The sequence below is a fragment of the Somniosus microcephalus genome, unplaced genomic scaffold (genome assembly GCF_052327205.1).
Source record: "Somniosus microcephalus isolate GS21.2 unplaced genomic scaffold, FLI_Smic_1.0 unresolved_chr1, whole genome shotgun sequence".
Classification (NCBI taxonomy): domain Eukaryota; kingdom Metazoa; phylum Chordata; class Chondrichthyes; order Squaliformes; family Somniosidae; genus Somniosus; species Somniosus microcephalus.
This window is the reverse complement of record NW_028225179.1, coordinates 163,199,707-163,221,514: the sequence shown is the minus strand read 5'-3', so window position 1 is coordinate 163,221,514 and position 21,808 is coordinate 163,199,707. Positions and strand designations below refer to the sequence as shown.

Genomic DNA, 21,808 nt, shown 5'->3' with positions numbered 1-21,808 from the left:
GGGGTGGAGGGCAGAGTTTGGTGGAATGTAGGGAAGGAAAGAGATAATTTGGCCAGCTTCTTCAAACGTGGACTTGAGATGAATTCAGGATTGAGATTGCTTCCTCTGCACCCTTCCCCCGTTGACTAATAGTCTTCTGATGATTGCTGTTGGCAGCTCACGTGTGCATGATGGTCCCTTTGGCAAAATACCATAAGTGGAACCACATCCTGTGTGAGTGGGCAAGAACATGGCAAATGGAATATAATGTGGAGAAATGTGAAGTTCTCCACTTTGGTAGGAAAAATAGAAAAGCAGAGTATTTTTTAAATGGTGAGAGGCTGGGAAACGTTGGTGTTCAGAGGGACCTGGGTGTCCTTGTACACGAATCACTGAAAGTTAACATGCAGGTACAGCAAGCAACTAGGAAAGCAAATGGTATGTTGGCCTTTATTACAAGAGGATTTGAGTATAAGAGTAAAGACGCCTTACTGCAATTATATAGGGCCTTGGTGAGACCACACCTGGAGTATTGTGTACAGTTTTGGTCTCCTTACCTAAGGAAGGATATACTTGCCATAGAGGGAATGAAACGAAGGTTCCTGGGATGGGGGGATTGTCCTATGAGGAGAGATTGAGTAGACCAGGCCTATATTCTCTAGAGTTTAGAAGAATGAGAGGTGATCTCACTGAAACATACACAATTCTTACAGGGGTACGATAGCAAAATACTGCAGATGTTGGAAATCCGAAATAACAACAGAAAATGCTGGAAAAACTCAGCAGGTCAGGCAACATCCGTGGAGAGAAATTTGAGTTGATGTTTCGGGTTGGACCCTTCTTCAAAACTGGAAAGAAAAGAAACTAGATCGAAGGCAGGGCTGCGATCGGACAAAAGAATAAAAGAAACAAAAGAAGTAAAAGAGATTAGAAGCTAGACGAGATGGTAATAGGCTGGGATTAGGTGTAAAGTGTACTGGCAGGGCAAAAGATAGCTGCCAGGTGTGAGAGAGAAACAAAAGGAAAGGGGGGGGGGAAAGGAGTGGAACAAATACAAGAGAAAATGAAATGGGGGCCCAGCTTATGATCTGAAGTTGTTGAACTCGATATTGAGTCCGGAAGGCTGCAGACTGCCTAATCGGAAGATGAGGTGCTGTTCCTCGAGTTTACGTTGAGCTTCCGTGGAACAATACAAGAGGCCAAGGACGGTGAGGTCCGAGTGGGAATGGAGCGGTGAATTAAAATGACAGGCGACCGGAAGCTCGGGGTCACCCTTACGGACTGAACGGAGGTGTTCCGCAAAGCGGTCACCCAATCTGCGTTTGGTCTCCCCAGTGTAGAGGAGACCGCATCGTGAGCAGCGAATACAGTATACTAGATTGCGAGAAGTACAAGTAAATCGCTGTTTCACCTGGAAGGGGTGTTTGGGGCCCTGGACAGTGGGAAGGGGGGAGGTATAGGGGCAGGTGTTACATCTCCTCCGCTTGCACAGGAAGGTGCCAGGTGAAGAGGAAGGGCTGTTTGGGGTGATAGAGGAGTGGACTAGGGTGTCTCGGAGGGATCGGTCCCTGCGGAATGCTGAAAGGGGAGGGGAGGGGAAGATACGTTTGGTGGTGGGATCACTTTGGAGGTAGCGGAAATGCCGGAGGATGATCCGTTGAATGTGGAGGCTGGTGGGGTGAAAGGTGAGGACAAGGGGAACCCTATCGTGGTTCCGGGAGGGAGGGGCAGGGGTGAGGGCAGAAGTGCGGGAGATAGAACTGACACGGTCGAGGGCAGTGTCAACCACAGTAGAGGGGAATCCTCGGTTGCGGAAAAAGGACGACATGTCTGAAGCACAATTCTTACAGGGCTTGACAGGGTAGATGCAGGGAGGATGTTTCCCCTGGCTGGGGAGTCTAGAACCAGGGGTCACAGTCTCAGAATAAGGGGTCGGCCATTTAGGACTGAGATGAGGAGAAATTTCTTCACTGAGGGTGGTGAATCTTTGGAATTCTCTACCCCAGAGGGCTGTGGAGGCTCAGCCATTGAGTATATTCAAAACAGAAGTCGATAGATTTTTGAATATTAAGGGAATCGAGGGATATGGGGATAGTGCAGGAAAGTGGAGATGAGGTAGAAGATCAGCCATGATCTTATTGAATGGCGGAGCAGGCTCGAAGGGCCGAATGGCTGACTCCTGCTCATATTTCTTATGTTCTTATCCCAACAAAGAATCCACACAAAGGGGTGGGGGAGAGAAGAATTAATGAGAATAAGGAAGGGGGGGGTGAACAGTAAATTGTGCTATCAAGGGGAACTGACTTGATGCAGTGTCCGGGCTTGGCAATGTGTGGAAGCTGAACTAGTGGCGTCGGGGTGTATACGTTCTATTCCCCAGTCTCCGATGCCTTAACCATCCTTGATTCTTTCTGTCCTCTTGTCTGATCCCAGTCCAGCTTAGAGAAGTCAGGGATGAGGGGGAAAAAAAGCCAATTGTCCAAGGTCGTCCATTTCAGTACATGAACTCTCCCGGACGAGGGACTTTAGTTACGTGGATAGACCGGGGAAACTAGGGTTGTTCTCCTTGGCGCAGAGAAGGTCGAGAGGAGATTTGATCGAGGTGCTCAAAATCATGAGGGTCTGGACCGAGTAGATGGGGAGAAACTGTGTTCCCATTGGCGGAAGGGTCGAGAACCAGAGGACACAGATTTAAGGTGATTGGTAGAAGATCCAAAGGTGACATGAGGAAAATCTTTTCAATGCAGCGAGTGTTTAGGATCTGGAATGCACTGCTTGCAAGGGCAGTGGAGGCAAACTCGATTGTGGCTTTCAAAAGGGAATTGGATAAGTACCTGAAGAAGAATTTTTTTTTGCAGGACTACGGGGAAAGGGCAGGGGAGTGGGACTGGCTGAAGTGCTCTTGCACAGAGCCGGCATGGGCTCGATGGGCTGAATGGCCGCCTTCTGTGCTGTAACCATTCTCTGATTCTATCTAGGAATAAAATTCTCCAGATGTATCGTCCTAAACTTGCCGCGTTGTAGGGCTGGGGCTTGCACCCAGACCAATTCCAATAAAACCAATTTTAAAACAGCGGTTTCGAATCGCTACCCCACCTTCCAGTTCTGACTGCAGGGCTTATAATTATTGATATTAAAACAGACACGTAGTTTGGATGAGAGAAAAAAAATCAAGTTTTATTAACTAAAAGAAACTATAATCAAAATATCAAACTATCTCACACGAACACAGTAAAATTGCTTAAAATGGGGTAAGGCAGACGGCAAAAACGAGGGGTAAGTGACTACAATGTTGGTTAAACAATCTTAGTAATATCCCCTTAAATTACCATCCCCTAACTCCTTAACTAGGTTGCATTGCTGAGGAGTCAGAAACTCTGCTCACCTGTGGTCCAGCAAAGAGAGAGAGGCTCACCTATGGTCCCAGGAAGTAAAAGAGAGAGATAGCTTCTCAGCAGCTATCTTATATATCTGGTGAGGTCCTGCTGTTCTGCCCTGCAAGGGCTGTGTGCAAAATTCCCACCCAAAGGGTCCAATACACAAGAGAAAGCTGTGATTGGCTAACTCAAAGTGGTTAGACTGGGTTAATGTGTCTTCCGGAGCTCCCTGGGCTGAAACAAAAGAGAATGCAACAGCCCTATTGTCCAGTGCTGGGTGATTTAAAAACCCATTGTTCTTAAACGGTTCCCATTCAAGATACAAAAGTCTCTTCTGCAGTTTAGATGTATCCACTCGATATACAAACAAATGCTAATAGCATTCAATTGCTTTGTAAACAAAGCATTGTCCTTTGTCTTCGGCCATGTGGTGACAGCCATTTTTATGCCTGGAAATTTAAAAGCACAACGCCCAGGGATTCTTTAATCAAAAAAATGATTCTTCAGAACTGTAAATTATTGCGAATTCTTACAGCGTGGTAGTTAGTTGGGTTCTTGGAAGTTCCATTTTTTTATTTTGTTGGTTGATGTCGAGATACAACAGAAGTGTTCACAACCCAATTTGGGGTGCAGCAACACAACGTGATGTTAGGGCACCATTGGGGTGAGTGATCCGGGCAGCCTGCCCCTCAAGTTTGGTTTGAATGTTGAGGCCACCAGTAATGCTAAGACTTGGGTCGAGGGAGGCAGACTAGGAAGGACCGTCCCCCCGCCCAATAGAATAAAACCTGTTCCACTAGAGCTGGTGAGCCAAGGTGGTGGAGGGTGAAGGGAAACATAGAAACATAGAAGATAGGAGCAGGAGTAGGCCATTCGGCCCCTCGAGCCTGCTCCGCCATTTAATGAGATCATGGCTGATCATCCAAATTCAGTACCCTGTCCCTGCTTTCTCCCCATATCCCTTGATCCCTTTAGCCTTAAGAAATATATCTAACTCTGTCTTGAATATATTTAATGAATTGGCCTCAACCGCCTTCTGTGGTAGAGAATTCCACAGGTTCACCACTCTCTGGGTGAAGAAATTCCTCCTCATCTCAGTCCTAAATGGCCTACCCCTTATCCTTCGACTGTGACCCCTGGTTCTGGACTCTCTGGCCATCGGGAACATCCTTCCTGCATCTAGTCTGTCTAGTCCTGTTGGAATTTTATAAGTTTCAATGAGATGACCTTTGTCCAGTGGGGTTGGATCCCAGTCACTGTTTTCTTGCTTCTCTTCCTGTAGAATTTCAGCGCCTCCAGTTACAACTGTGAAGGGGTGAAGTGCGTCTTCTACAAATACAACGACGAGGGCATCCTGCAGCGCAACCTCTTCAACCTGCAGATCTACAACATTATTGGCTTCCTGTGGTGCATGAACTTTATCATTGCCCTGGGCCAGTGCACTCTGGCAGGGGCCTTTGCTTCCTACTACTGGGCCTTCAAGAAACCCAAAGACATTCCCTATTTTGCCGTGTCCGGTGCCTTCATGCGATCTCTCAGGTGAGCTCCTCCGTAAAGACCGGGTTTGGCATGTTCCTTTTTAATTTGAAGGAGTTCGAGTACTGACTGCCCGAAGATTCACTAGGCTGATACCTGGGATGGCAGGAATGACGTATGAGGAGAGATTGGGTCGATTGGGCTTATACTCGCTGGAGTTTAGAAGACCGAGAGGGGATCTCATTGAAACGTATAAAATTCTAACAGGACCAGACAGACTAGATGCTGGAAGGATGTTCCCGATGGCGGGGGAGTCCAGAACCAGGGGTCACAGTCTAAGGATAAGGGGTAAGCCATTTAGGACAGAGATGAGGAGGAATTTCTTCACCCAGAGAGTGGTGAACCTGTGGAATTCTCTACCACAGAAGGCAGTAGAGGCCAATTCATTAAATATATTCAAGAAGGAGTTAGATATATTTCTTAAGGCTAAAGGGCTCAAGGGATATGGAGAGAAAGCAGGGACAGGGTACTGAATTTGGATGATCAGCCATGATCTCATTGAATGGCGGAGCAGGCTCGAGGGGCCGAATGGCCTACTCCTGCTCCTATCTTCTATGTTTCTATGTCCTTTTTTAGGCCCTTTTTAACGGCTCGTTGCAGAGAATTGCATCGCATTTACAGCACGGAAACAGACCAACTGGTCCGTGCCGGTGTTTATGCTCCACACGAGCTTCCTCCCACCTTACTTCACCTCACCCCATCAATATATCCTTCTATTCCTTTCTCCCTCATGTATGTATCTAGCTTCCCCTTAAATGCATCCATGCTCGTCACCTCAACCGCTCCCTGTGGTAGCGAGTTCCACATTCTTGGCACTCAATTCAATTCAATTCAAGTTGCTTTATTGGCATGATAAGATACATCTTATGTTGCCAAAGCACCGAAAAAACATTTATGGTTGAACACATAAACGCAGATCTATCCATACAGTGTATAAACAGATATATCCCTGTGTGTATAAATATACACTCATATAATATGTATATACTCTTTTCTTAGATTTAATGGTTGTCCCTCTGCTTATGGCAAGCTGTAACATAGTTTGCCGCTAAGGCTACGCAATTTCTCTGTTCCCCTAATAGGTGTGGGAGTTTTTGGTCGTCATTCAAATTTTTGAATTCAGGGCATATTTTTGTGAATTTTGGGTAGAAATTCCCCCTTATGCCCTGATATTTTCCACAAGCTGTGAGGAAGTGCATCTCTGTCTCCACCACTCCCTGACTGCAGTGAGAGCATATCCTGTCCTCTCTTGGCAGCCAGGTCTGTCTGTGTCTGCCTTTTTCGATCGCCAGGCTATGTTCACTAAGTCTGTACATAGTCAAGGTTTTTCTCAATTTGCTATCTTTTACCGTGGTCAGGTATTCAGCCATGTTGTATTGTCTGCTCTCTGGATTTATTGGTGACTGTCTTATATTTATGGCCCCTTGATTTGGTCTCCCTCACAAGAGCAAACATCTTCTCTATGTCTACACTATCGAACCCCTTCACAATCCTAAAAGACTTCCATCAGTCCACCTCTTGAGTTTTTTTCTAGAGAGAAGAGTCGCAGGGAATTCGGTGATCTCCTGGACTAGTTCCGATCGCCTAGGTGGGTCGGAGAGTAATTTCCCAGACTTTCCTTCCCCCAATATTGGTCTGAGTTTTTATCTGATTTCTCGCCTCCCAGGAGATCGCATGGTTCCGGGTGGGATGGAGAGTATATATTGTGATAGACAAGGTGTCGCGATTGTGTAGGACAGGCTGGATGGGCCGGAGGCTCTTTACCTGTCCGTCATTGTTCGTATGTTCATAGCTCTTTGACAAGGGAGGACATCACAGAAGGAACCGTGACCAGGGGAGTCCAGAACCAGGGGTCACAGTCTAAGGATAAGGGGTAAGCCATTTAGGACTGAGATGAGGAGGAATTTCTTCACCCAGAGAGTGGTGAACCTGTGGAATTCTCTACCACAGAAGACAGTTGAGGCCAATTCATTAAATATATTCAAGAAGGAGTTAGATATATTAAGGCTAAAGGGATCAAGGGATATGGGGAGAAAGCAGGGACTGGGTACTGAATTTGGATGATCAGCCATGATCTCATTAAATGGCGGAACGGGCTCGAGGGGCCGAATGGCCTGCTCCTATCTGCTATGTTTCTATGATCTAACCTTGCTTTGATATCCATTACCCAATCTCCAACATGAGCCACATAGTGAGCAGGAGCCTATGGTCCATAGAATCATGGAATGGTTACAGCACGGAAGGAGGCCATTCAGCCCGTCGAGCCCGTGCCGGCTCACTGCAAGAGCACTTCAACTAGTCCCACTCCACCGCCCTTTCCCCGTAGCCCTGCAATTTTTATAATTTCAGGTACTTATCCAACTCCCTTTTGAAAGCGGTGATTGAGTCTGCCTCCACCACCCTCTCGGACAGTGCATTCCAGATCCTAACCACTCGCTGCGTAAAAAAGTTTTTCATCATGTCTCCTTTGGTTCTTTTGCCAATCACCCTTGAATCGGTGTCCTCTGGTTCTCCACCCTTCTGCCAATGGGAACAGGTTCTCTCTATCAACTCTGTCCAGACCCCCTCATGATTTTGAACACCTCTATCAAATCTCCTCTCAACCTTCTCTGCTCCAAGGAGAACAACCCCAGCTTCTCCAGTCTATCCACGTAACTGAAGTTCCTCATTCCTGGAATCATTCTTGTAAATCTTTTCTACACCCTCTCCCAGGCCTTCACATCCTTCCTAAAGTGCGGTGCCCACAATTGGACACAATACTCCAGTTGAGGCCGAACCAGTGTTTTATACAGGTTCATCATAACTTCCTTGCTTTTGGACTCTATGCCTCTATTTATGAAGCCCGGGATCCTGTAAGCTTTTTTAACGGCTTTCTCAACCTGCCCTGCCACCGTCAATGATTTGTGCACATATACCCCAGGTCGCTCTGTTCATGCACCCCCTTTAGGATTGTACCCTTTAGTTTATATTGCCTCTCCTCGTTCTTCCTACCAAAATGTATCACTTCACACTTTTCTGCGTTAAATTTCATCTGCCACGTGTCTGCCCATTTCACCAGCCTGCTGATGTCCTCTTGAAGTCTATCACTATCCTCCTCACTGTTCACTATACTTTCAATTTTTGTATCCTCTGCAAATTTTGAAGTTGTGCGCTGTACACCCAAGTCCAAGTCATTAATATAGATCAAGAAAAGCAGTGGTCCTAGTACTGACCCCTGGGGAACACCACTGTGTACCTTCCTCCAGTCTGAAAAACAACCGTTCACCACTACTCTCTGTTTCCTGTCACTTAGCCAATTCCATATCCATGCTGTCACTGTCCCTTTTATTCCAAGGGCTTCAACTTTGCTGGCAAGCCTATTACTGTATGTGGCACTTTGTCAAATGCCTTTTGGAAGTCCATATACACCACGTCAACCGCATTGTCCTCATCAACTCTGTTACCTCATGAAAAAAACTGATCCTTGTCCTACTTGTTTCACCCCACTTCCCGGCCAGGAACACTGAGGCTAACTGCTCAGCACAGACCAGGGATTGACCTGGGATCTCCCGGCCTGTATGGCTTGGTGGAACATGAGGGTATGATGTGCCTCACTGGACCATCAAGCGCGCTAGAGAGGAGGGTTTCGATTGATACTGTACTTTCGCAGAGATCACATCTGCGCGAATGGTGCAGTTAAACCTGTTACGTGTGTCTGATGTTGTCCGCTTGCTTGTTCCTAGGTATCACACTGGTTCCTTGGCTTTTGGAGCCCTGATCCTGACCATCATTCAGCTTATAAGAATTATCCTGGAGTACTTGGACCACAAGCTGAAAAGTAAGAGCCTCAAGTTCAAAACCATTTGATTTGTCTGATGCACATTCAGGAGGGGGTGGGGTAGTGGGGGGGGGTGGTGAAGAGAATGGCCCAGAAATTCGCGTCCCAACGCGTGAGTACGCACGGAGTACCCACGCGTGGACCCGATGGAAGTGCCGGTTTCTTGCATGCACTGCGCATGCGTGGGGAAACCGGCATTTCCGATCCTCTGAACGAAGGGGTTCAGAGGTCGAACGCGTGCGCGCAGGAGTCTGCGCGTGCGCGTTGAACCTCCGCTTTTTTTGACCGGCTTGCCCGTGCGTGAAGGCCTCGACTTTTTGCACATTTAAAAACCAGGCGTAAGGACTTCATTTTAAAAGGTAAGTGGTCAATTAATTAAAATTAGAACATTCTTTCCACAGGTTTATTATTTTTAAATACTTTACAGTAAGGTAAGTGTATTTTTAGCAAATTATTTTTTTCAAAAATTTAAATTATTGTTTAAAATAGTTATTTAATGTTATTTATAGTTGATTTAAATAGTGTGATTTTTTTTTTCAAATTTATTTTAAGGTTAAGTACTGTTTTGGGCGCCCAGAGTTTTCATGAGTTTGACAGTCCTTTCTGTCAATCTCATGAATGGGCTTTTCCCTGCTCTGATTGGTTGCCCAGTGCTCACGCGATCCCAGCCGACGCATCGCACTAACTACGCCGCTGGATCACGCAAGCACAGCGCGCCGGGAGCTGGAGCGGGCCACAGACCGGAAATGCATGCAGGCCCAGGCCTCAACGGCTGGCGCGCTAGGTAAGTGCAGGTCGGGGGCTTGCACCCGCGGGAAGCCCCCGACCCGAATTTCTGGGCCAGTGTGTTTTTAAGAGACTGCACTGCCGATGAATGGAGGCTGTGCATCAGTGCAATGGGAAGTTAGTCTAGAGATTGAAATAAAAACAGAAAATGCTGGAAACACTCAGCTGGTCAGGCAGCATCCGTGGAGAGAGAAACAGAGCTAACGTTTCAGGTCGATGACTCTTCGTCAGAACTGGAAAAAGTTGGAGATGGAAGAGGTTTTTAAGTAAGTGTAGAGGGGCAGAGAAAGAGGGGAGGAAAGGACAAAAGGGAAGGTCTGTGATAGGATGGAAGGCAGGAGAGAGATTAAGAGGCAAAAGGGATGATGGTGCAAGGCAAAAGGAGGTGGTAATGGGACAAGTTAAGAAACAAAAGATGGCTCTAGGTGAAGTGTAAATGACAATGGCTGAATGATCGACAACTGCCATGTGAGAGAGATGGGAAACAAAATGGGGGAAAAAAAGGATAGGGGCAGAGGTTACGGTCTGAAACTGTTGAACTTGATGTTGAGTCCAGAAGGCTGTAAAGTGCCTAATCGAAAGAGGAGATGCTGTTCCTCGAGCTTACTGGAACAGTGTAAGAGGCCGAGGATGGAGAGGTCAGAGTGAGAGTGAAGCGGAGAATTAAAGTGACAGGCGACCGGAAGCTCGGGGTCACCCCTTCCCCTTTGGTTTGCTTTATCCTGTTGTATTTGGCGTGATGTGGATTTTATTTTTATTTGCATGTCCTCGGCCTCTCTCTCTCTCTCTCTCCCAGATGTTCAGAACCCCTTGACCAGATTCCTGATGTGTTGTCTCAAATGCTGCTTCTGGTGCCTGGAGAAATTCATCAAGTTCTTAAACCGCAACGCCTACATTATGGTGAGGAGCTGAGCGTCTGACTGTGATGGTAAATAACTTGCCTGCCAAATGGCCCCTGGCTGATTCCTAACCTTCCTCTTTGTCTGTCTAATTGTAGATTGCAGTATACGGTAAAAACTTCTGTGTGTCGGCTAAAAATGCATTCAAACTGCTGATGAGGAATGTGGTCAGGTAGGTGAAATCTAATCATATCTGGCTCACTGTCACGTTATATATCCTTTGGAACAGAGGAGCCTGAGGGGAGACTTGATTGTGGTGTGTAAAATTATGAGGGGCCTGGATAGAGTGCATAGGAAGGACCTATTTCCCTTAGCAGAGAGGTCAATAACCAGGGGAGCATAGATTTAAAGTAATTGGTGGAGGGATTAGAGGGGATTTGAGGAGAACTTGTGTCACCCAGAGGGTGGTGGGGGTCTGGAACTCACAGCCTGAAAGGGTGGAAGAGGCAGAGACCCTCATCACATTTAAAAAAGTGGATGTGGTGTATTTGGACTTTCAAAAGGCTTTCGATAAGGTCCCGCATAAGCGATTAGCGTGTAAAGCTAAGGCACATGGGATTGGGGGCAAGGTACTGACTTGGATAGAGAACTGGTTGGCAGACAGGAAGCAAAGAGTTGGAATAAACGGCTCTTTTTCCTGAGTGGCAGGCAGTGACTAGTGGGGTACCGCAGGGATCGGTCCTTGGACCCCAGCTATTCACAATATATATTAATGATCTAGACAAGGGAACTCGATGTAATATCTCCAAATTTGCAGACGACACAAAGCTGGGTGGGCGTGTGTGCTGTGAGGAGGATGCAGAGAAACTCCAGTATGATTTGGACAGGTTGGGTGATTGGGCAGATGCATGGCAGATGCAGTATAATGTGGATAAATGCGAGGTTATCCACTTTGGTGTCAAAAACAGGAAGGCGGATTATTATCTGAACGGCAATAGATTGGGAGAAGGGGAAGTGCAACGAGACCTGGGTGTCCTTGTGCACCAGTCGCTGAAGGTAAGCATGCAGGTGCAGCAGGCGGTTAAGAAGGCAAATGTTATGTTGGCCTTCGTAGCGAGAGGATTCGAGTACAGGAGCAAGGATGTCTTGCTGCAGTTGTACAGGGCCTTGGTGAGACCACACCTTGAGTATTGTGTGCAGTTTTGGTCGCCTTATCTGAGGAAGGATGTTCTTGCCATGGAGGGAGTGCAGCGAAGATTCACCAGGCTGATACCTGGGATGGCAGGAATGACGTATGAGGAGAGATTGGGTCGATTGGGCTTATATTCGCTGGAGTTTAGAAGAATGAGAGGGGATCTCATTGAAACTTATAAAATTCTAACAGGACTAGACAGACTAGGTGCAGGAAGGATGTTCCCGATAGTCGGGGAGTCCAGAACCAGAGGTCACAGTCTAAGGATAAGGGGTAAGCCATTTAGGACAGAGATGAGGAGGAATTTCTTCACCCAGAGAGTGGTGAACCTGTGGAATTCTCTACCACAGAAGGCAGTGGAGGCCAATTCATTAAATATATTCAAGAAGGAGTTGGATATATTTCTTAAGGCTAAAGGGATCAAGGGATATGGGGAAAAAGCAGGGACAGGGTACTGAATTTGGATGATCAGCCATGATCGCATGGAATGGCGGAGCAGGCTCGAGGGGCCGAATGGCCTACTCCTGCTCCTATCTTCTATGTTTCTATGTTTAAAAAGTACTTGGATATGCACTTGAACTGCCATAACCTACAGGGCTATGGACCAAGAGCTGGAAAGTGGGGTTAGGCCGGGTAGCTCCTTTTTGACCGGCACAGACACGATGCGCTGACTGCCTTAAATTTCTATGATTCTATTTTATGAAGTCCACTCGCGCTGGGTGGGTGAACAGGTACAGTCCTCTCTGCCTCCTCCTGCCCCACTAAATTGTGCGAGTGTAAGATAGCGACATTCTCTCAATTCAATTCAATTCAAATCGCTTTATTGGCATGACAAGTTACATCTTATGTTGCCAAAGCATCGAAAAACATTCATGTTTGTTCACAAAAATACAGATCTATCCATACAGTGTATAAACAGATATATCCCCGAGTGTATAAATATACTTTCATATAATTTATATATACTCTTTTCTTATATTTAGTGGTTGTCCCTCTGTTTATGGCAAGCTGTAACATAGTGTGCCGCTAGTGTTACACAATTTCTCTCTTCCCCTAGTAGGTATGGGAGTTTTTGGTCGTCATTCAAATTTCTGAATTCAGGGCATATTTTTGTGAATTTTGGGTAGAAATTCTCCCTTATGCCCTGATATTTTCTACAAGCTGTGAGGAAGTGCATCTCTGTCTCCACCACTCCCTGACTGCAGTGAGAGCATATCCTGTCCTCTCTTGGTAGCCAGGTCTGCCTGTGTCTACCTTTTTCGATCACCAGGCTATGTTCACTAAGTCTGTACATTGTCAAGGTTTTTCTCAGTTTGCTCTCTCTCTCTCTCTCTCTCTCTCTCTCCACATCCCATCCATCCATCCTTTCCCCGGCTTCCTCCTTCCCACTGGGCGGAGTTGGGTTTCTGGCTGTTGCCTCTGGCCAGTGACTCAGTGCTCGTGATCATTCGTCAGATTAAAAATGCTTTTGTGCGTCCTGTCCAAAAATAAACGGAGAAAAAAGAGGAGGGTTTAAGTTGCATATCATCATCTTCTTAGGCAGTCCCTCGGAACCGAGGATGATTTGCTTCCACATTAAAAATGAGTTCGCAGGTGACTGATGAGTCCCATGCGGGACCTACAGTCTCTGTCACCGGTGGGGCAGACGGTGGTTGAAGGGGCGGGTGGGTGGGGTGCTTGGGTTGACGTGCGCTGCCTGCGCTTGGCTTCCGCTTGCTCCCGGCGAAGAGACTCGAGGTGTTCGGCGCCTTCCCGGATGCTTCTCCTCCACTTTGCGCGGTCTTGGGCCAGGAATTCCCAGGTGTCGGTGGGGATGTTACACTTTTTCAAGGAGGCTTTGAGGGTGTCCTTGAAGCGTTTCCTCTGCCCACCTGGGGCTCTCTTGCCGTGCCGGAGCTCCGAGAAGAGCGCTTGTTTTGGGAGTCTCGTATCGGGCATGCGGACAATGTGACCCATCCATCGGAGCTGATCGAGCGTGGTCAAAGCTTCGATGCTGGGGATGTTGGCCTGAGCGAGAACACTGACGATGGTGCGCCTATCCTGCCAATGGATTTGCAGGGTCTTGCGGAGGCAGCGTTGGTGGTACCTCTCCAGTGCTTTGAGGTGCCTGCTGTAAGTTGCATATGGGGGCCTGTTGGCTAAACAAAGGGTTTTGATCGAGTAGATAGGAAGAAACTGTTTCCACTGGCAGGAGGGTCGGTAACCAGAGGACACAGATTTAAGGTAATGGGTGAAAGGAACAGAGGAGGATATTTTCTTTTAACGCAGCGAGTTATTGTGATCTGGAATTCACTGCCTGAAAGGGCGGTGGAAGCAGATTCAATAATAACATTCAGAAGGGAGTTGGAGAAATACTTAAAGCGCTCCCTGTTCCCCGAACTCCAATTTCCAGCCCTCGCTCCTGTTCTCGGGTGGGGTGAAGACGCCAGGGGTGCTCGGGCGCTTTTGGGTAGTGGGTGCCCGGGTCCTGGGGGGGTTCCTGGACCCTGGGGGGAGGGGGCTGCTTGAAGCCAGGGGTGTGGGAGGTGGGGCGGGGGTACAGCCGGACCCTGGGTTGGGGAGGGGCCGCAGGTGTGACCATAGAAACACAGAAAAATAGGAGCAGGAGTAGGCCATTCGGCCCTTCGAGCCTGCTCCGCCATTCACTATGATCATGGCTGATCCTCTATCTCAACACCATATTCCCGCTCTCTCCCCATACCCCTTGATGCCTTTTGCGTCTAGAAATCTATCTCCTTCTTAAATATATTCAGTGACTTGGCCTCCACAGCCTCCTGCGGTAGAGAATTCCACAGGTTCACCACCCTCCGAGTGAAGAAATGTCTCCTCATCTCAGTCCTAAATGTCCTACCCTGCATCCTGAGACTGTGACCCTCGTTCTGGACCCACCAATCAAGGGAAACATCCTCCCTGCATCCAGTCTGTCTCACCCTGTTAGAATTTTATACGTTTCAATGAGATCCCCTCTCATTCTTCTAAACTCTAGTGAATACAGGCCTAGTCGACCCAATCTCTCCTCATACGACAGTCCTGCCATCCCAGGAATCAGTCTGGTGAACCTTCGCTGCACTCCCTCTATGGCCGGTATGTCCATGACCTGGGCGGCAGTGATGTGCAGTAGGAATGGGTGCCAGCAACAGGCTAACGTGGGGTAAACCCTCTCTCTCTCTCTTGTTTTGCCCCGCAGGGTGGTGGTGTTGGATAAGATTACAGACCTGTTGCTGTTTTTCGGGAAGCTCCTGGTTGTCGGTGGCGTGGGTAAGTAGACCAGCTGAGAACCCCGGCGCTCACCCAGCTCCATTGTGACCCGGAGTTGAAGGAAAGCCGGATTCCGTTTGGGCTAATTGTACTTTTGAAAAGACAGAATATTGTCCTTGGGAAATCTGGTGCGGGTTGTGTTGGAGACTTGCTCTTCACTGTCCAAAAACTATTGTTGGTGGTTAAAGGAATTGAACCTGAAGAATGAATTGAATAAACCGTCAGAATAAAGGGGCTGCTGATGGTTGGGAGGTGAAGGACTCCAAGAGGTCGCAGAACAGGTGAAGAGGGAAAGTTTTCGAGGTTTGTTATCATTTGTTTTTGGGATGTGGGCAATACTGACGAGGCAATGCTCGCTGCGCCTCCCTGGTTGATTTTTGAACAGGAAGAGTCACCAAGTAGGCTAATTGTTAAATTACCAGATTTACGGAATTCAATTTTACAACATCTTATGGTGGGGTTTGACACCTCAACCCCTGGGTTGCTGTTCCAGTACCGTGGACGCTAGACTACGGTACCCTGATGTGAGAGATTGTGCTGAATGACGAGGCGAGGGGAGAGGGATGGTGAGACACGAGGCGAGGTGAGCTGATGGGTAGGGTTGGCAGTAAGAGTCATAGAGTTTTACAGCACAGAAAGAGGCCCTTCGGCCCATCGTGTCTGCGCCGCCCATCCATCCCTGTCCAGTCTAATCCCATTTTCCAGCATTTGGTCCATAGCCTTGTATGCAATGGCATTTCAAGTGCTCATCCAAATGCTTCTTGAATGTTGTGAAGGTTCCTGCCTCTACCACCCTTTCAGGCAGTGAGTTCCACATTCCAACCACCCTCTGGGTGAAGAAGTTCCTCCTCAAATCCCCTCTAAATCTCCTGCCCCTTACCTTGAATCTATGCCCCCTTGTTATTGACCCCCCTACTAAGGGGAAAAGTTCCTCTTTATCTACCCTATCTATGCCCCTCATCATTTTGTACACCTCAATCAGGTCCCCCCTCAGCCTTCTTTGCTCCAAGGAAAACAACCCCAGCCTGTCCAGCCTCTCTTCATAGCTGAGGCGCTCCATCCCAGGTAACATCCTGGTGAATCTTCTCTGCACCCTCTCCAAAGCAATCACATCCTTCCTATAGTGAGGCGACCAGGACTGCACACAGTACTCCAGTGTGACTGGAAGCCTGTGTCCAGTGGGGTACCTCAGGGATCGGTGCTGGGTCCCTTGTTGTTTGCGATCTACATAAATGATTTGGATGAGAATGTAAAAGGTATGATCAGTAAGTTCGCAGATGACACGAAAATTGGTGGGGTGGTAAATTGCGAGGAGGAAAGCCTCAGGCTACAGTGGGTGATGTGGATTGGCAGAGGTGCTAAAGTTAGTGGTCCTAATGAGGGTGGTATACTGAAGTACAGAGGTTTTTTTTTAGGATTTTGAAGGGAATAGATAAGGAATAGAGAGAGAGAAACTTTCTGCTGGTGGGGGAGTCTAGGACAAGGGGACATGACTTTAAAACCAGAGCCAGGCCACTCAGGAGAGAAGTTAGTAAACACTTTCTTCACACACAGGGTGGTAGAAGTGTGGAACTCTCTCCCACGAGAAGCAGTATGTAGTGTATGTACCTTTAAGGGGAGAACTACTTTTTACAGCTCCTGTATACTGTAGTACCGGCAGTGACCACACCTGTATATAAACCCTGAGTAGGGATCTGTACAGTTAGTTTTAGCGTAACCCTCATTCAGTAAACACCTGTTGATTGTTCCTCTGCAGTCTCTGTCTAGTTATTGAAAGACACAACATCAAGATACATGGATCTAACACAGTAGATACAAGCTCAATTAATCATTTTAAATCTGAGGTTGATTGACTTTTGCTAGACAAGGGGATATAAGGGCATGGAGCCAATGCAGGTAGATGGAGTTAAGAGCCAGATCAGCCATAATCTCTTTGAATGGCGGAACAGGCTCGAGGGACTGAATGGCCTCCTCCTGTTCCTGTGCCTGGGAGGGGATATGAAAAAGGGGTTAGGCAGGATTTGTTGGAGGTTGGGAGCTAATGGGAGCCGGGGAATTTTGAGGAGGAGCCAAGGATGTGCTAATGATTGTGGGAGATTATGGTGGAGGAAGAGTGCTGAAGGATTGGATGGGACACTAGGGTTGGGAATATTGGTGTCTTTTTTTATTCGCGAGGCCAGCATTTATTGCCCATCACTAATTGCCCTCGAGAAGGTGGTGGTGAGCCGCTGCAGTCCGTGTGGTGAAGGTGCTCCCACAGTGCTGTTAGGGAGGGAGTTCCAGGAGTTTGACCCAGCGACGATGAAGGATCGGCAATATGTTTCCAAGTCAGGATGGTGTGTGACTTGGAGGGGAACTTGGAGGTGGTGGAGTTCCCATGAGCCTGCTGCCCTTGTCCTTCTAGGTGGAAGAGGTTGCGTGTTTGGGAGGTGCTGCCGAAGAAGCCTTGGCGAGTTGCTGCAGTGCATCTTGTAGATGGTACACACTGCAGCCACGGTGCGCCGGTGGTGGAGGGAGTGAATGTTTAAGGTGGTGGATGGGGTGCCAGTCAAGCGGGCTGCTTTGTCCTGGATGGTGTCGAGCTTCTTGAGTGTTGATGGAGCTGCACTCATCCAGGCAAGTGGAGAGTATTCCAGCACACTCCTGACTTGTGCCTTGTAGATGGTGGAAAGGCTTTGGGGAGTCAGGAGGTGAGACACTCGCCGCAGTGGTGTCTGATGTTCCTGGTACTGACATTACTTGCAAAGTAGCGAATTTTGCTTCTAACCCTAGACCACCTTGTCCCAGGGTAGTCAGTAAGCCGAATTCACCAACCTTGTTGTGTTCACAGGATAATCTCTGCAGTGTTTGGGGGAGAAATTCATTATAGCTCCATTTGGGGTACTAACTTTTAAAAGTTGAAAAACGTTAGCGCCAGGCGCTCCACTTCTTTCCTGGAGTGCAGCATGGCGGAGCAGTAGGTGAGCAGCGCTGTACAGTGGGCCGTGCAGCACTGCCGCATGGGAAGCCTCCTTCCCTCTCTTAAAGGGATGGGCCATCGCTGCAGGCTCCGCAAGAGGAAAACATACCTGGTCCCCGACGGCAGCCGCAATCTGGCCCGATCAGCCCGATGCACTGCAGCAGAGTGCCGGGCTGATCGATGGGTGGGATAAAAACCCAGAAAGAGCTTTGAGAATTTTCTTTCCCCCACTTGCCTCAGCCACCACCTCGCCTTTAAGCATCACCCCCGAAGCGCCCGGCCTCCCGATGAAGACCTCCCTGCAGCTGCCGGTGTTTTCGCCCGGCGATGCTGCAGGGGGCAGAACCGATCTTCTGGGCCGTGCCCGGGCGGTAAGTGATTAGCGCCCCGTTATCGCCACCCGGAGGCGCGAAGGGGCCCAATTTCTAGCCCTTTGGGTTTCCGAAGTGTTGACCCTTGACTTTGAAGCTGCAATCCATTCTTTTTCCCTGTTTTTCCTTTCCCAGGTGTACTGGCATTTTTCTTCTTCACTGGGCGGATAAAAATTCCACACCCAGCATTCCAAGTTCCTGTGCTGAACTACTATTGGCTGCCAATATTGGTATGAGCTGACAGTTTGCCTTTTGTTGCAATAAATAACTCTCAGTAGTTTGACCGAAGTGGGGAAGAGCCCTTTGAAGATTCAAGGACATTAAGGGAAAGAGGGTTCGGGTGAGGGCAGGGATCGGGTGTTTCGGGAGTTGGGGATCGGGTGGGTGGTGGGGTGGGGGAGAGTCGGGGGTCGGGGGGGAGAGAGTCGGGGATCGGGGGTGGGGGAGAGTCGGGGATTGGGGGGGAGAGTCGGGGATTGGGGGGGAGAGTCGGGGATTGGGGGGGAGAGAGTCGGGGATTGGGGGGAGAGAGTCGGGATCGGGGGGGGAGAGTCGGGGATTGGGGGGGAGAGAGTCGGGGATCGGGGGGGGAGAGAGTCGGGGATCGGGGGGGAGAGAGTCGGGGATCGGGGGGGGAGAGAGTCGGGGATCGGGGGGGGAGAGTCGGGGGATTGGGGGGGGGGAGAGAGTCGGGGATCGGGGGGGGAGAGTCGGGGATTGGGGGGGAGAGAGTCGGGGATCGGGGGGGGGAGAGAGTCGGGGATCGGGGGGGGGAGAGAGTCGGGGATCGGGGGGGGAGAGAGTCGGGGATCGGGGGGGAGAGAGTCGGGGATCGGGGGGGGAGAGTCGGGGATTGGGGGGGGAGAGTCGGGGATTGGGGGGAGAGAGTCGGGATTGGGGGGAGAGAGTCGGGGATCGGGGGGGGAGAGTCGGGGATTGGGGGGAGAGAGTCGGGGATCGGGGGGGAGAGAGTCGGGGATCGGGGGGGAGAGAGTCGGGGATTGGGGGGGGGAGAGAGTCGGGGATCGGGGGGGAGAGAGTCGGGGATCGGGGGGGAGAGAGTCGGGGATGGGGGGGGAGAGAGTCGGGGATGGGGGGAGAGAGTCGGGGTTCGGGGGGGGGAGAGAGTCGGGGATCGGGGGGGAGAGAGTCGGGGATTGGGGGGGGGGAGAGAGTCGGGGATTGGGGGGGGGAGAGAGTCGGGGATCGGGGGGGGAGAGAGTCGGGGATCGGGGGGGGAGAGAGTTGGGGATTGGGGGGGGAGAGAGTCGGGGATTGGGGGGGGGAGAGAGTCGGGGATCGGGGGGGAGAGAGTCGGGGATCGGGGGGGGAGAGAGTCGGGGATCGGGGGGGAGAGAGTCGGGGATGGGGGGGGAGAGAGTCGGGGATCGGGGGGGAGAGAGTCGGGGGTCCGGTGGGGGGGGGGAGTCGGGGGTCCGGGCGGGGGGGAGTCGGGGGTCCGGGGGGGGGGGGGGAGTCGGGGGTCCGGGGGGGGGGGTGGTGGAGAGTCGGGGGTCCGGGGGGGAGGGTGGTGAGTTGGGGGTCCTGGGCGGGGGGGGGGGGTGGTGTGAGTCGGGGGTCCGGGGGGGAGGGTGGTGAGTCGGGGGTCCTGGGCGGGGGGGGGGGGTGGTGTGAGTCGGGGGTCCGGGGGGGAGGGGTGGTGAGTCGGGGTCCTGGGGGGGGGGGGAAGGGGAGAGAGAGAGTCGGGGGTCGGGGGGGGGGGAGGGGAGAGAGAGAGTCGGGGGTCGGGTGGGGGGGAGGGGAGAGAGAGAGAGTCGGGGGGAGGGGAGAGAGAGAGTCGGGGTTCGGGGGGGGAGGGGAGAGAGAGAGAGTCGGGGGGAGGGGAGAGAGAGAGTCGGGGTTCGGGGGGGGAGGGGAGAGAGAGGGTCGGGTGGGGGGGAGGGGAGAGAGAGAGTCGGGGGGGAGGGGAGAGAGAGAGTCGGGGTTCGGGGGGGAGGGGAGAGAGAGAGTTGGGGGGGAGGGGAGAGAGAGAGAGAGTCGGGGGGGAGGGGAGAGAGAGAGTCGGGGTTCGGGGGGGGAGGGGAGAGAGAGAGTTGGGGGGGAGGGGAGAGAGAGAGAGTCGGGGGGGGGAGGGGAGAGAGAGTGAGTCGGGGGGCCGGGGGGGGGGGGTGGAGGGGAGAGAGTCGGGGGTCGGGGGGGGGGAGGGGAGAGAGAAGGTCGGGGGTCGGGGGGGGAGGGGAGAGAGAGAGTCGGGGGGGAGGGGAGAGAGAGAGTCGGGGGGGAGGGGAGAGAGAGAGAGTCGGGGGGCCGGGGGGGGGGGAGGGGAGAGAGTCGGGGGTCGGGGGGGGGGGAGGGGAGAGAGAGAGTCGGGGGGGAGGGAGAGAGAGAGAGTCGGGGGGGGAGGGGAGAGAGAGAGTCGGGGGGGGAGGGGAGAGAGAGAGTCGGGGGGGAGGGGAGAGAGAGAGAGTCGGGGGGGGAGGGGAGAGAGAGAGAGTCGGGGGGGAGGGGAGAGAGAGAGAGTCGGGGGGGGAGGGGAGAGAGAGAGTCGGGGGGGAGGGGAGAGAGAGAGAGTCGGGGGGGAGGGGAGAGAGAGAGTCGGGGGGGAGGGGTGAGAGAGAGTCGGGGGGGAGGGGTGAGAGAGAGTCGGGGGGGAGGGGAGAGAGGAGTCGGGGGGAGGGGAGAGAGAGAGAGTCGGGGGGGAGGGGAGAGAGAGAGTCGGGGGGGAGGGGAGAGAGAGAGAGTCGGGGGGGGGAGGGGAGAGAGAGAGAGTCGGGGGGGGAGGGGAGAGAGAGAGTCGGGGGGGAGGGGAGAGAGAGAGTCGGGGGGGGAGGGGAGAGAGAGAGTCGGGGGGGGAGGGGAGAGAGAGAGAGTCGGGGGGGGGAGGGGAGAGAGAGAGAGAGTCGGGGGGGAGGGGGAGAGAGAGAGTCGGGGGGGAGGGGTGAGAGAGAGTCGGGGGGGGGAGCCACTCGAGGGCGGAGATAGGGGTGCTGGGGCCCCTCGAGGGCGGAGATGGGGGGCGGAGGCCCCTCGAGGGCGGAGATGGGGGGCGGGGGGCCCCCTCGAGGGCGGGAGTGGGGGGGCGGGGGCCCCTCGAGGGCGGAGGATGTGGGGGCGGGGGCCCCTCGAGGGCGGAGATGGGGGTGCGGGGGCCCCTCGAGGGCGGAGAAGATGGGGGGGCGGGGGCCCCTCGAGGGCGGAGGCACCTCAGGGAGGGGGAATGAGTGTGGTGGGGGGGGAAATGGGCTGCTGAGCCAAGTTTCTGCCGGGGGGGGGGGAAGAAAAGAGGGGTTGGACGCACGGATTATTAATGCCGCAGCGTCACTGAGAATCAAGATGATTGATCTGATTTTCTGGAGCTGGTCAGTAAGTCAGACCCAGTTCAAAAAACTGGGTCACATTCGTACACAAGACAGCCCCTATTCCACCACCCAACAGCCCCGCCACCCCCCCATCCTTGGCCACCAGCACCGACGCTCCAGGCTTTGAGCCTAATCTGTTGCCGCTACGACGTCGGTGGAGCGGATGAAAGGGCACCGGGTCCCGCGGTTACCGGATTACCGGAGCAGCCCGCGCGATACGACACCGCACCGAAATTCACGGACTACTTACAGAAGCAGAGGAAGAGGGTGTCGACGCACATGTTGTAAACACTGAAGAACCCCTCGGGCGATCATGTAGGATCCAACCACCAGAGTCTGCGGAACGGAACAAGACGCAAACACGCTCTCGTTAG

General features: G+C 51.6%; 1 protein-coding gene across 1 annotated transcript in view; it reads left to right on the top strand.

Moving 5' to 3' along the window:
- The window catches only part of slc44a4 (solute carrier family 44 member 4), a 145,448-nt gene extending 126,998 nt beyond the window's left edge, over positions 1 to 18,450 (top strand). The window contains exons 15-20 of the mRNA XM_085975216.1: positions 4,639 to 4,895; positions 8,615 to 8,709; positions 10,292 to 10,395; positions 10,493 to 10,566; positions 14,714 to 14,784; positions 18,250 to 18,450. Of these exons, the coding sequence (XP_085831342.1) occupies positions 4,639 to 4,895; positions 8,615 to 8,709; positions 10,292 to 10,395; positions 10,493 to 10,566; positions 14,714 to 14,784; positions 18,250 to 18,350 (702 nt within the window). The 3' untranslated portion in view covers positions 18,351 to 18,450. The remainder of the gene's footprint in view (positions 1 to 4,638; positions 4,896 to 8,614; positions 8,710 to 10,291; positions 10,396 to 10,492; positions 10,567 to 14,713; positions 14,785 to 18,249) is intronic.
- Positions 18,451 to 21,808: the final 3,358 nt, after the last annotated feature.